At 36.0% G+C, this 14,175-nt stretch overlaps 1 protein-coding gene across 1 annotated transcript in view; it reads right to left on the bottom strand.

Moving 5' to 3' along the window:
- LOC149931646 (nephrin-like) overlaps nucleotides 1-14,175 on the bottom strand; it is a 158,087-nt gene that overhangs the window by 68,280 nt on the left and 75,632 nt on the right. Inside the window, exon 3 of the mRNA XM_090156541.1 lies at nucleotides 5,883-6,017. Coding sequence (XP_090012667.1) covers nucleotides 5,883-6,017 — 135 coding nt within the window. The remainder of the gene's footprint in view (nucleotides 1-5,882; nucleotides 6,018-14,175) is intronic.

The raw sequence follows: 14,175 nt of genomic DNA, 5'->3' as shown, positions 1-14,175 counted from the left end.
AATTATTTGTTGAGGTTTATACACTTCACAATTTCGCGAACAAGACACTTTAAATTTCGAACTCTATTCGAGAGTATAAAGATATATACATGTTTAGTTCGAAGGGACATTTAACAGGATAAAAACGATCGAAGCGAAAGAAAAATCTCTCGCGGAAGAAAAATCAAACTTTTTTATTCAAGTCTCTCGATTTCCAACCTGAATCTTATCTGGGCAACTGGGATTTTTGAACTATAGAAAAAAGACGCATTTCCCCCTTCGTATTCTTCGGCCTCCATACAGATAGGCGCTATTCTAGATGGCAAGCTCGCGTCAGAAGCGGATTTGCGAAACCCATTCCTCTCTTTTCTTCTTGGCGGACGTGGCAACCAAGATGCAGGTTTTTCGGGAGGACGACCAAGAGGGAGAGGAGGAGATGGGGTGGTCCAAACACCCGTGGATCTCAACTTGGACGCCCTTTACAAAGTGTTTGGCCACGTAGAAAGAGAGTTTCCCCACGCTAACCCCGACAAAAAAGGTACCGTATACCCTGGCCAAAGACCATTCGTCAAGATATCTACGCTAGAAACCCATCTAGAACCTATTTTGCCCGACTACCGTAGTTTAAAATAAGAAAAAGAAATGGGCCTTCTTCCTAAATTGCACGTAACCTCCTTTTCAGTCCGGCGTTTAACGCCATCTGGGTTCTGGCCTTTACGCGGGACTAATAATCTGTTGAAAAAAAATCGGATAATTTATATTATATTTGGAACGTGGTTATAGCCGCATACATAATTATAATTTACAAGATAAAATTACTTAATCTTGAAACTAATAAATATCGAAACGCGAAACCTCCCCAGACCGAAGTCAGTTAGCTGGTTTTATTTCCTCTATATCATATGGCCGAGTGCCAATGCGTAAGAGGGTGGTGGCAAGCCCGTCATTCCAAGTGAGCCAGAAGCTCTCTACAATCATAATAACCGTCAATTTTAACAAAATTTTATGGAAACGGAATAGAGCCCTTTTAAACAATGGTGAGATAACTTGCCTCCAGTAGGCTTATCTATTTTTTCCATTTTGCTAAATCAAGGAGTTTGTAAGTAGATACTAAAGGTAATCTTATCTTGAGTAGTCTTGATAAAAAGTGTTTACTTAATCGGTAGTCTTGACAACAAGTGTTTACTCAATTGGTAGTCTTGCCAAAAGTGTGTATTCCATCGGTAGTCTTGACAACAAGTGTTTACTTCAGTGGTTGTCTTGTAAACATGTATTATACACATAAGGAGACGTAGTCTTGACCACATGTATTTACTACAGCGGTGGAGTTAGTCTTTGTAACATGTATTTACTTATAAGTGATTAAGGACAGTTTTGTACATAATCTAGATATAAAAAATTTTAAACCACTTTTGTACAATAAAATTTGATTGTACAAAAGTGGTTTAAAACTATTTATATCTATGTTTTTACTACATAAGTAGAGCTAGTCTTGACAATAAGTATTTACTACATAAGTAGAGGTTGTCTTGATATCATGTATTTAATACATAAGTAGAGGTTGTCTTGATATCATGTATTTAATACATAAGTAGAGGTTGTCTTGACAACAAGTATTCACTACATAAGTAGAGGTAGTCTTGACAACAAGTATTTACTACATAAGTAGAGGTAGTCTTGAAAACACGTTTTTACTACATAAGTAGAGGTAGTCTTGACAACATTTATTTCCTAAATAAGTAGAGGTAGTCTTGATATCATGTATTTACTACATAAGTAGAGCTAGTCTTGATATAATGTATTTACTACGTAAATAGAGCTAGTCTTGACAATAAGTATTTACTACATAAGTAGAGGTAGTCTTGACAATAAGTATTTACTACATAAGTAGAGGTTGTCTTGACAACAAGTATTTACTACATAAGTAGAGGTAGTCTTGACAACACGTATTTACTACAGAAGTAGAGGTAGTCTTGAATACATTTATTTCCTAAATAAATAGAGGTAGTCTTGATATCATTTATTTACTACACAAGTAAAGCTAGTTTTGATATCATGTATTTACTACGTAAGTAGAGCTAGTCTTGACAATAAGTATTTACTTCATAAGTAGAGGTAGTCTTGACAACTAGTATTTACTACATAAGTAGAGGTAGTCTTGACAACAAGTATTTACTACATAAGTAGAGCTATACTTGACAACAAGTATTTACTACATAAGTAAAGGTAGTCTTGCAAAAACGTTTTTACTACATAAGTAGAGGTAGTCTTGACAACATTTATTTCCTAAATAAGTAGAGGTAGTCTTGATATCATGTATTTACTACATAAGTAGAGCTAGTCTTGATATCATGTATTTACTACATAAGTAGAGCTAGTCTTCATATCATGTATTTACTACGTAAATAGAGCTAGTCTTGACAATAAGTATTTACTACATAAGTAGTGGTAGTCTTGACAACAAGTATTTACTACATAAGTAGAGGAAGTCTTGATAACACGTATTTACTACATAAGTAGAGGTAGTCTTGATAACACGTATTTACTACATAAGTAGAGGTAGTCTTGAAAACATTTATTTACTAAATAAGTAGAGGTCGTCTTGATATCATGTATTTGCTAATTAAGTAGAGCTAGTCTTGATATCATGTATTTACTACATAGTAGAGCTAGTGTTGACAATGAATTTTTATTTCATAAGTAGAGGTAGTTTTCACAACAATTATTTACTACATAAGTAGAGGTAGTCTTGATATCATGTATTTACTAAATAAGTAGATTTAGTCTTGACGACGACTTTTATTTCTTAAACGAAAAACACGCGCCGTCTGTTTAGAAGGTTCCTTCTTACATCCCCAAGGAAATATCCTCGAAAAGCCTAACCTTAGATCCAAGGTCAAGCAAGTATAAAACCTCTATTTGAGATAAACATATTATATTTAAAAATGTACAATTGTAACTATAGTACTATGAAAGTATACAAATATAATACTAATAATACTTAAAAATATAATTAACACTTATTTATAATCTTCTATCGTATAATATATGTTAAATAAAAAAAGATATAAATTATAAAATGCGCCTGCTTAGCGTTTATCTGAAATCGCTCTGTTGACTCACGGCCAAATTCGATCTCTCGCGCTCCAGCGGCCATCTCATTCGTTGACGTTTCTGTATTAACCTATGAGCAACAGATGTGTATGACGTCAGCGCCCCTAGCGGATTATTATTTTTATTATAGTTTTTACATTGAAGTCAATATAACAACCGAGCATGGCGCTGAACTCCTACACGTTATAGTACAGTTTATAGGGGGAAAATCCTTGCTCGCGGAAGTTCGACGAATGTGTTGGCCGCTGTAGCGTGAACAGCGCGTGATCAAAGTTGGCCGTGGTCGACTCTAGCACTGGCTCGTAGACTTGTTAAGACAAAGGGACATTGACGTAAGAGCTAGGTTATAATTGTCAAGACTCAAATAGTATTTAGTTTAATATGTTTTAGGGTCTTTTTATTTATTCAAATGTGTTAAATCATTTTTTTGCGTATTTATGATTTTCGGAACCTTAGAATAAAAAATGGTAACTCTAGTTTTAATGAAGGCCCAGTTACGACATTTCTAAACTAAAGTAACGTTTTCAAATCGAGACCCGCCCATTTTCGCTTTGAAATTTTCTTAACCAATTAGCCGAACACCCTAGGTAGACATAAAATCTACTGTAAATTCTTGTAATAGCAGACTTTATTTTGTTATAACTCTACCACCATGTCTACATTCAGTGTTCCTAAAAAGCCACCTTATTAGAGTTTTGTCCAGGCCAGTGGCAAATACTGGCAAAAAGTGGCTTATTGGCAAATAGTGGAAAATAGTGGCTAATAAAAAAATAGGCTAGTTGAAAAGATAATAAGTTGAAAATCTCATTACTAGATATCAGTAATAAACTTTTGAACTTATTTATTAATTTTCACCTATTTATTTATTTATTTATTTGTTTTTTACAAATGAAAAAAATATAGCCCAAAATAAATATCTGTGGTCTAACATAAAAATATTTACCTTCAAACTATCCCAAATTCTGGAAACTATGTATAGATATTTGTATTTTATAGCCCAAAATGCAAAAACTTTAATGTTGAAATCTTAATAATAGTAAAAAATTTATTGACCACTTTTTGCCAAATTGACCACTAAATATATTTTTTTGCCGGTGGTTTACCACTATTTGCCACATCATTTTGCACCTGGTATTTACCACCTCGGAACTCTGTATATATTCGATGCTCAATCACAATTTTGCAGACGATAGTTTCTAGAATAAGCGTTCGGCTAATTAGATGGAAATAAATGCGGGTTTACTGAATTATTTGAAAGCATTTTAAGAGCCGGACTCTATTCGGTCATTTAGCAACTTGTTGTGTGTTTTTTTAAAAGCGGCGTTTGAGGCTGGTCCCGCTATCCTTTTGTCCACAATAACAGAGGATACGGAGAAGAAGTAGAAGATGTACAGAGGAAAGAGTGGTGTGTTGCGGGGAAGGGGGTGAAGTAGATGATATATCCCCCCTAGTGCTTTATACACGCCGTACGTTCGAAAATAGCGGGTGCAAGTGGAAAAGATGTATGGCAACACAAGCCGGTCAAACGTTTTTCCAAGCGCTGGGCTAAATAAACTAAAAGCGGGGAAGCTCCAAAAAAGGTCTCCATCAATCTGGTTCTCCCTCCTTCTTTACTCCTCTCACGCAAAAAGGTTAAAAACGAATGTAAGGTGTCCATTTCTATTTCCAGCTTCCTTCGCTACATATCCAAGTTAAGGACATCCTTTAGGGCTGTGCGACAAGTGGCTTTAGTCAATCGAGTCGGTTATCGAGCATCAAATTTTTTCATCGAGTATTTGAGTCTAGGAATATTGCAGTCGAGTCGAGTACTTGAATATTTCTAAAAAAAAACTAAAAAAACCCTTGAGTAATAATTTAAACGAGTCGGGTTATCGAGTACTTGATTAGGAGTTGGTTTTATTTCAGTTATTATGAAATTAAATTGAAAAGAAGTATAAAGTAACTGTCACTGCTTAAAAATATTCCTTTGATTTAATTGAACCACAATTTCCGCAACTTTGTAGGTACCGTTTATTGACCCTAAAAAGTTGTAAAAAACCCCTTTGAACTTTGGAGCAACGACGATAGATAAACCAATGCTTGACGAGTTTAGAGAGCAGCTTAGTAGAGAAATCGGGTACCCAACTATGCAATTTTATGGTACTTGGTAATTGTAGAAAATTCTCCAATTACTTATTCGAGGTCGATTTCGAGTACTCGACCTCAAAAAAGGCCGAATACTCGATGATGTTCGAGTACTCGCACAGCCCTAACATCCTTTCCTGTGGTAAACCAAAGAGCTATTCACAATGTATCGGTGGAAATCAAAGGCTTCGTCATCCGTTTCTATCTTTCGTATATTCAGAAGTATATAATACCTTTCTTACAAGATAAGTATAATTTTTCTATACTGCTTATGTTTTTCGCTTGAAACGTGTAGTTTTCAGGCTTTGGCTGATGTTTTAAAATGCGTTTCAGAACAGATGGTGCACATAGATAAAAAATTGCTTTAAGAATTAAAAATATCCATAGGCAATGCAATTTTGATGTTTCTCATCAGTATGCTTCCGCGGGTTGCCGTGAAAGTAACGCACAATGGGAACTTCATGTTTCATTTAGACTGTGATCTTGATGGATACTAGTCTCGTACGATAAATATTATAAACTTCTGATATAATGAACAAAAACTATCGGTTACTTGTAGAATCGTTTTTATGAGAGACTTGAAGTTACGTTGTACGCTATTTGATATCAGTTAGAAAAAGGCTACTAAGGCAAAGAAGTAATTGCAATTACATGTTGGCACTTACCTAACAAGAATCCGTCTTTTGCCCACTGTACTTGACCCGCTCGGTTGCCGACGTGACAATGTAATAGAACCGTGTGGCCTTCAACTACTTGAACGTCTCTTGGTCTGAGGCGGAAATATTGCTGATTGGCAAACACTGTTAAATATAAATAGAAGAATTACATTTTAACGGAGAGTACATAAAATGGAAGACTACTTATAAAACATTCATATCTCCAGCTAGAAATGGCGTTAGTGTAGATACAGTATAAAAGAGCTTTTAGAGTGTTTTTACATAAATTTATATTCCTTTTTATACTAGGCTCTTAAGTAATTTATTGTCTCCGAAACCTTGTGTTTTTAATTTCACACGTTGGCCACTGAATGGCTATGTCAAATAATTAATACCAAATTGGGTTGTTTTCAAAGCAAATTAAATTATATGTAAGTATTTACCAGGTGGAGCTAATAATAAATATTTCGGCGTTGGGGTGAAGTAATTATGTCACTTAGGATTATTATTTAACTTCGGGCATCAATAACTGCTTTATTCGTTAAATTATTAGTACTCGAGCTCGATTATAGATTCCAGAAATTCCCAATGAAACAGTTGCGACGTCTGTTAAAATTTAATCGCTGTCAGTTTAGCTGAAACTATAGGCTATAAATCTACTTCCCTTTCAGCTAGCGTTGCACAAAAACAAACTATTATACCATTTGTAGCGCCAAAACACCCCTGTTCAAAATCTATTTTTCAGTGTTTACCAAAAGGATTTTCTTGGCTAGAAGCGATTATTATTATTATTATTATTCTTAATTCGTTATACGTTCAATATTGAATATCAGCTGGGAATCGGTGTTTGCTTGATTTTTGTAGCAGGTTGTTGAAATATTTCGTTTAGTCACAGGTTGGGTGTTTCAAAACACTAACTATCTGCTAACAACGCAACAGGTTAAACAAAAGAGAATGATGACGTCAATAAACCAACCATTTTCTCACGAGCGTTACTGAACGTAACCTCGACTCACTTAAGTACCCTCGACTCACCAACGTACCCTCGACTCACCAACGTACCCTCGACTCACCAACGTACCCTCGACTCACTAACGTACCCTCGACTCAGGGCCGTTTTAACCTTTCCGTATGCCTTAGGCAAAAATCTCTCAATTACCGACTTTTCGGACATTTGTAGGCCCTATTATATGGAATCATAGGCCCTTATGTCTCCTAAAGTTATCGTAGGCCCTAGGCACTTTGCCTAATCTGCCTTATGGATAAGGTGACCCTGCCTCGACTCACTAACGTACTTAAGTGGCAAAAATATATACTTATGTATAATCGCTAGAAATATAATGAACCTACAGAACTACACTTGGCGTAAATAGCAAACTTTCATTGTTTTTTTTCCGGTGCGAGTCCATTAATAAAGTTTGCAAAGCTTTCAATTAAAACTAACGTGTATAGAGTTTCCTTCTATTAAGAGAGTTCTCTTGGCTGTGTTAGAAACAGAAAACAGAGCGAAGCCTTTAAGTTTGTAAAAGTATCAAAGCGAGGAACAGAAAATCGAGATTTGGCCAAATTCAATTAGAAGCTCTTGTATATTTCCAAGGCGCCCAGCGCTTCCTAATTAGAAATCCTTCCCCGCTCCAATTTCCTCTCTTTTCCGGAATAGCTTTCTCCCCCTCTCTCTTTAAATCCAAGTCCTAGGTGTGACGTCTTTACACATAGACGTATATTTTAACACGAGCTTAAATGATTTGATCGATTATTCCAATCTTAATTATGTTTTCGGTAGAAAAAAATGGGGGAAAGAATTTTACTCTCGCGTGTTTTCACTTCAGCGCTTACGGTAATGAGTGAAGGTACGGTGTTGTATGTCAATTCGAATAAAATTAAAAAAAGCTTCGAGTGAAAAGTATGTTAAGCCAGAAGTACATTAACGAAAGTTATGATTTTTCCTTTTAATCACCGTTTTCCAATGTCGGGCTGTCGTTGGAAAAGCTTAACTAGCGCCACCCAGCGCCTCTAATCCCAATAAGTAAGAGCGCAATTATGTGGAGACATTTTTCGGACAAAGAGGGGATCAATGCAAGTTTCGTTTGAAAGGGGCTATAACGCTTCTTACCACAAGGATGCAGCCAATTATTCAGCTCACTGGTACACCGCGAAGGAACTTGGTAACGGCGCCGAAGAATTTATTTTGAAGCCAAGGCGTACTGCCCTTATAGAAACTTTCTATGTTTTTATATAGTGAAAAATTCTAGAGAATTTCTATAGAATTTTTTAAAGACACTTCTTACTACACGTATAGTAAAATATTTCTATAGATAACTTTAGAAAAATCTTTAGAAAATATTATAGGGCGTGAATTGTTTTCTTTTGGTAGAAAAAACTAAGGTTTTTCATAATTCACCTTTATTACGATTTTGTTATTTTTAATTTTTTTTCTAAATTTAGTTAGTCTATTATCTTTGAAATTTTTAATACTTGCGTATGCCTTATGACCTTAAGTCTGGTTATACTGTTCGCCAATCAATACGTTTTTCGGTAATATTCGCTGCACACAATTGCGAATATTTGATAGAAATTGTCTAAAAATGCGAACCGATTGCATTGTTTTACAAGTTAGGTAAACAAAAAACGGCGAAAGTTTTCTGAACGTTGCGCAGCTTTTCTAGTTAATTTCCTTCTAGAACACAATTTAGGTCGCAAAGAAAGAGTTTATTTTCGAAATTGACTTCCAAACACTTATTAAGACGTTCATTAAAATCAAATGTGACGTTCTTGGTCATTTCTTCATATTCCATAATATGTGTACACTAATATTTCTAAATATATTCTTTCGAAAAATGTAAGGGTATTTCTTGAGAAAATCTTTATAAAATTCTATAGGAAAACCCAATATTTTTCTTTAGAAAAAGGGGCCAATATTCCGAAATATTCTTTAGGATAAGCTAAAGGAATTCTTTAAAAATTTACATTTAAATTTCCTTTAGAAAACCCCAGAAAAATTTCATAAGGGTGATAAGTTAAGCTCTTTGAATAGTAGAGCAAACTAATGAATCTGTGTGGTAAGAAATTTTGCCTCGCAGCTTGAGGAACCAGTTTCAATCCCAGCTTGTGGTACTGGGTTAAAACTTGGAACAACTCTTACTGAGTTGAGTTTTGCAAGATCTCTCCTCACTGATTAAAGGGGTTTTTCTCCTTATTATTCGGTTTCCTATTTCCATAAAAAATTAATTGTTAAGGTTAATGGGTATAAAAAGTCTAGGGAGCTATGAGCTCACACGGCATGAAGGGCCAACTTAGTGTTGCCGTTTAAAACCGGAGATTTCGGAACCGAAAGTGAACCTAATCGGACCGAACCGATGAACCAAATACTTTTCGAATACGATTACTTTTGAAAAAGCCGCGAAAAAGAATAAATAAACCACTGATAACAGTGACAAGTGACAAGGACTATTATGTCTATTGTCAAAATTGGAAGAAAAAACCGTTGTATTTAGAAATCACTTAATTTTGTTTTGTCCAAACTATTGGTTTCTATTTCGCCGCGTGTTCTATGTTACTTCCAAATATGTGGAAATAAGCGAAAATAGCTTTACAGTTTTCTCCGCAATTTTTGTTTCGGTTCTCGGTTCGGTTCGGTTCAGTTTCTTCCATTTTTCGGTTCGGTTCCGGTTCCAATTTGTCTTGATCGGTTCGGTTCCGGTTCTACTTAGTCGGTTCTCGGTTCGGTTCCGGTTCCTTCAAGAACCGGAACCGAACCGAACCGCGGCAACCCTAGGCCACCTGAATTAATGGCATTAAAAGTCGTTCGATGACTTGAGCCTAAAGTGGTGCCTTGGGTATGAACTTAGCTGAGCATTAACATTGTAAGTGGACTAACACTTTTCCAGTTTTTTTTTTCATTTAGGAAAGATTTTGTTCATTTACTTATAGGGAAACTGTAAAAGCACTATAATTAAAACTTAAAACGTGAAACGCTTTTGTTGAAACGAAATAAAGCCATACAAGATGACCTAATGTTTAACGTCCTGTCTTGAAATCACAAAAGGAATTAAATTCGATTAAATCAACAGCGTGACCCATTCGTTAGAAAAACATATGATACAATGAAATGCGGAAAAAAGGAAATTACCATTGTTATATACCTATTGGCAAACATGTATTCTACGTATGAATAATTGGATTTTTCGAGCCGGACACAAACGGAAGAGAAATAAATTTCTAATACCGCGTAATGGAAACCTAATCGAACCTGCCTGTCTAGACTCCGACTGGCAGCTGCGATTCCGAAACACCCGGAAGAAAACTGAATGACATACGTTCCAACTAAATTAATTTTGACCGAATCAATTTATAGTGGAAATAGCCATCACTTGTCGCAAAAGTAAATAAGTGTAGCGAGTTTTAAACGAAAAAAAAAATAATAGTTCTCAGCCGTTTGTTTACTGGTTTAATTTTGGAACTTAAACAAGTGAGAATAATCGTCAATGAATGAAGAACTCTCTCTTTATAAATGGGAGAGGCTTAATCCTTACCGTTCTTTCAACGAAATAACGAAGTGAAGGGGGCCAGGTGGCGCTTCCCGCCTCGTTAAACGGAAGAAGAGTCTTATTTGCAAATTTCTTTTAAGGAGCGAACTGGCCATAAAAGTTTAATCAATTCTCGGTGAGCGCGTTCCTCTTAAATCTTCACCTTCGTTAATTAATTATTTACCATTCATGCGAGGCATACAATTGAGCCATAAAAGAATACGCAGTATCAGAGATATAAACAAATCACGAGCCAAGAGAGGTTTTCTACTATAACCGTAAAACTTTTTGTTCGCGCGGTGTTTAAGGCCCGTCCGTGTCACTTTGCTTTTCTATAACTTTGGTTTTATTTTGAAAAAAAAAGAGTTTGATATAAAATAAAATTAAGGGGGTTTCTTATTTTTAACACACAAAAGAATATACGAGTGCATTTCTACCCAAATTATAGCAGGCTACATCGTTATTCTAACATATCACTGAGCCTTTGGACACTGTTTTGCTAGGAGGCGATATTAGCTCCCTTTAAGTGCCCAAAGAGGCACACTGACGGAGCAATATTATAATTTTCTGATAAAGGTATTACACCGGGAAAAAATTATTAACAAATAAGTAATTATCGTGTTATTTTAACTGCACGGAAATTCGACAACTTTGGAATCCGTCTGGAACTTACGAAGAAACTTGTTGCATCCGCATTGTCTATATTGCTACTTGGTTAGTTATAAATATAATAGGGGCTCGGTGTGACTCTTTACTAGCGCCACGTGGTGAAAACAAGACTATGTAGAGCGAATCATCATGGAGGAACTTGGATTCCTTCGCTTTGAAACCAGTATTCGCGACGTGGTTTCAAAGGTAGCTTAATCTTCTTTCTCGAGGTGTATATGGGCATCCCGGAAACAGCATTGTCGGACCGTTCGCTTTCCCCGAGATACACAATTAATCAACCTAATTATACGGGAGCGGAGGTGCGGAATTTAATTTAATCTCCATCTATAATGAATAATGCAAGAGTACGCGGCCAAACAAACAGATCGATCGCTTCCCGGATACAGTCCGAAAGCTATTAATAAAGACACTACCGCGACCTACACTCCAATGCCACATTTACATGGCAGCGAACACCTAACGGCGAGTAGTTGCGATAGAAAATGAAAGTATGGTAAATGTATATAAAGGAGGTTCATACACCGGGACATCTCTCATTTCGCTGTGCCTTTTAATAAGGATTCGGCGTAGCGGTCCGGTCCCTATTTTCCGCACTTTCCCAAAGTTACATTTTAATGATACTTATGAAGAATATTCATTCTTGAACGAGGGGGAGTTCCTCTTTAGACAGTGTAATCCCCCCCTGCAGTTCGAGCTTTCGAAATTAATTTGGTGAAATAAGTTAAACCGATTATGGAATATTTTCCATCATTAATTTGTTTCTCAGACGGTTCGTTCAAATCGCTTGTGGCGTTGTTAAATTGGAACTCGTATCAAAGGAAAGCTTTTAAATTATTCTCGAATTTCAGGAAACGAGAAATGTAAAGCGCGTGTTTGTTTTATAAAGAAATAAACAAGTTTACCTTAATGGGATTTATAAAACCATTTCAAATAATACTCTGTTGTTGCAAAAAATTATATGAATGAAAAAACAAGTGACATTATGGAAATTTAGAGCGAAGCTGGCATACACTAAACCAAGGGTATTTATAAGAGATTATCATCTAAGAAGATATTTCGTGTTTTTCTCCGCGAGACAAGAACCTCTATAGGTTTCAAATACGGATAAGCATAAATTAAGGAGTCGCATAGAGGTACAAGAACGGAGGACTGTTTATAAATTCATAGGATTTAGCACGACTATATACGCGGAAAGGGCGGGAAAGGTGAAAGTAGCCAGCAACGACGGCCATAGAAATTGAGGTTCGTGGGGATTTGTGTCCGATTTTATGCAAATTCTTAAGTAGGCGGAGGAGGGCGGGGTGGGCGAAGGAGGAATTACTTCCAGACCGCCCACCCGGGGCCACCCCGATACCGCTTTATTATTCGTAAGATGACAAGCGGACGGGGAAATATTTCAATCGATATCGTGGATTCAGACTTCCAGATCCGCGCCGACTATTTTGCTCTATTAGCGACAGTTTCTACAACTGGCGTCCATAAACGGAAATCCACTGGCTCCAATTTTAATCGTCAAACTCCATCCAATAAGTTTTAAATGACAGTTGGTATTACGGTTGTCTCTTTCCAAACTTCCATTCTGCTTTATTCAAAACCCACGATAGGCGTTCTCTGCCGCGAAATCTTCTCAAGATTCCATAATCAACGTATTGTAATTATAATTTCATAATTAAAGTAAAATTAGATTGCAGACGTGAGTAAGGGAACGTATAAAACATTTTCTGGTTTAAGAGAAACGTTTTTGAAATAACAGTTTCAAAAGTTCTTCATTTGGTGTTTGAAAGAGTTTAATGGTTTTAAGCAGGAATACATACCTCTACTTGGAATGCTTATCCTGCCATATCGCGTACGGTAAGATCACTCTGACGGCTTTGGCCCCGCTTACGAGATAAAAAATCACCATTGCGCGCTCTCCTATTACGTAGTTGTTTGTTAAGTTAACATAGTGACGTCAAAAAAACCGTCAGCTACATCGAGACAATAATCTGTCGCGATAAGCATTCCAAGTAGAGGTATGGATTCCTTTTTTAAGTTAATTGAAAAAATGATGTCACGATTCATAGCCAGTCTTGCGGTGATTCACTAGCGCTTTCATACTTTTCAACGAAAGTCTACAATTCATCCCTAACAAAAGAAGTATCCATCAACCTTCGGAACCATGAGGCACTTTTCATTGGGGTGAATTTCCCGCCAAACCGCGAATGTATACAAAATTTACCAACTGTACTACTCTGCCTAGGGGTATCAAAAATATATACTATACTAACAAGGAGACGACCCGAGGTGTTACACACCGATTTTGTTCAAACTCGGGGGATTGGTAGACCTTCGTGTAACTTGAAAAATCCTAAAGGGAATTTATTCAATGGGCAACGGTTTTATCATGGCAACGAAAAATGTTTTTGACAACATAAAATGGAAATTTTCCCATTGAAAATAACATGGGATTTGGACCGATGAAAGATTTTAAAAAATTAAAAAAATTTAAAATACCAAAATTATAAAAAAAAAATTTGAAAATTGACGACAAAATCAAAATTGATCACATTTTGATCAATTTGAACCAAATGGGTGAAAATGAAATTTCAATTTTATGTTGTCAAAAACATTTTTCGTTGCCATGGCAAAACCGTTACCCATTGAATAAATTCCGTTTAGGATTTTTCAAGTTACACGAAGGTCTACCAATCCCTCGAGTTTGAACGAAATCGGTGTGTAACACCTCAGGTCGTCTCCTTGTAAGTAGGCGTAATTATTAATTTTAAAAACTTTTTCGAGTCATAATAGTTATAGAAAATCAACACATGCTGTAATACATATCCCACAAACGTTTTCTTCTAGGACAGTTTCTCGGAAGCTGATAGTATTAAAGTAGTGCAGAAGCTGGTAAATGGAAATGGAATACGAAAACTAAATGGTTGATATTAGCCTAAGAACATGTATGTTTCCAGTTAAGAACATTTGCAGTAAAGTGGTGAATACTTCACTCGTAAGAGACATATTATATACTACTGCTTATATAATTAGCCACTGAATTTAAAAACTAATAAAAACACTTTTCCGCACTCTAGGGGCGTTTTCTCTAAATACTAAAAATAATAATCACA

This window comes from Leiobunum rupestre, chromosome 8 (assembly GCF_980474605.1).
Source record: "Leiobunum rupestre chromosome 8, qqLeiRupe1.1.hap1, whole genome shotgun sequence".
NCBI lineage: Eukaryota > Metazoa > Arthropoda > Arachnida > Opiliones > Sclerosomatidae > Leiobunum > Leiobunum rupestre.
This window is presented reverse-complemented; position numbering and strand designations above follow the sequence as displayed.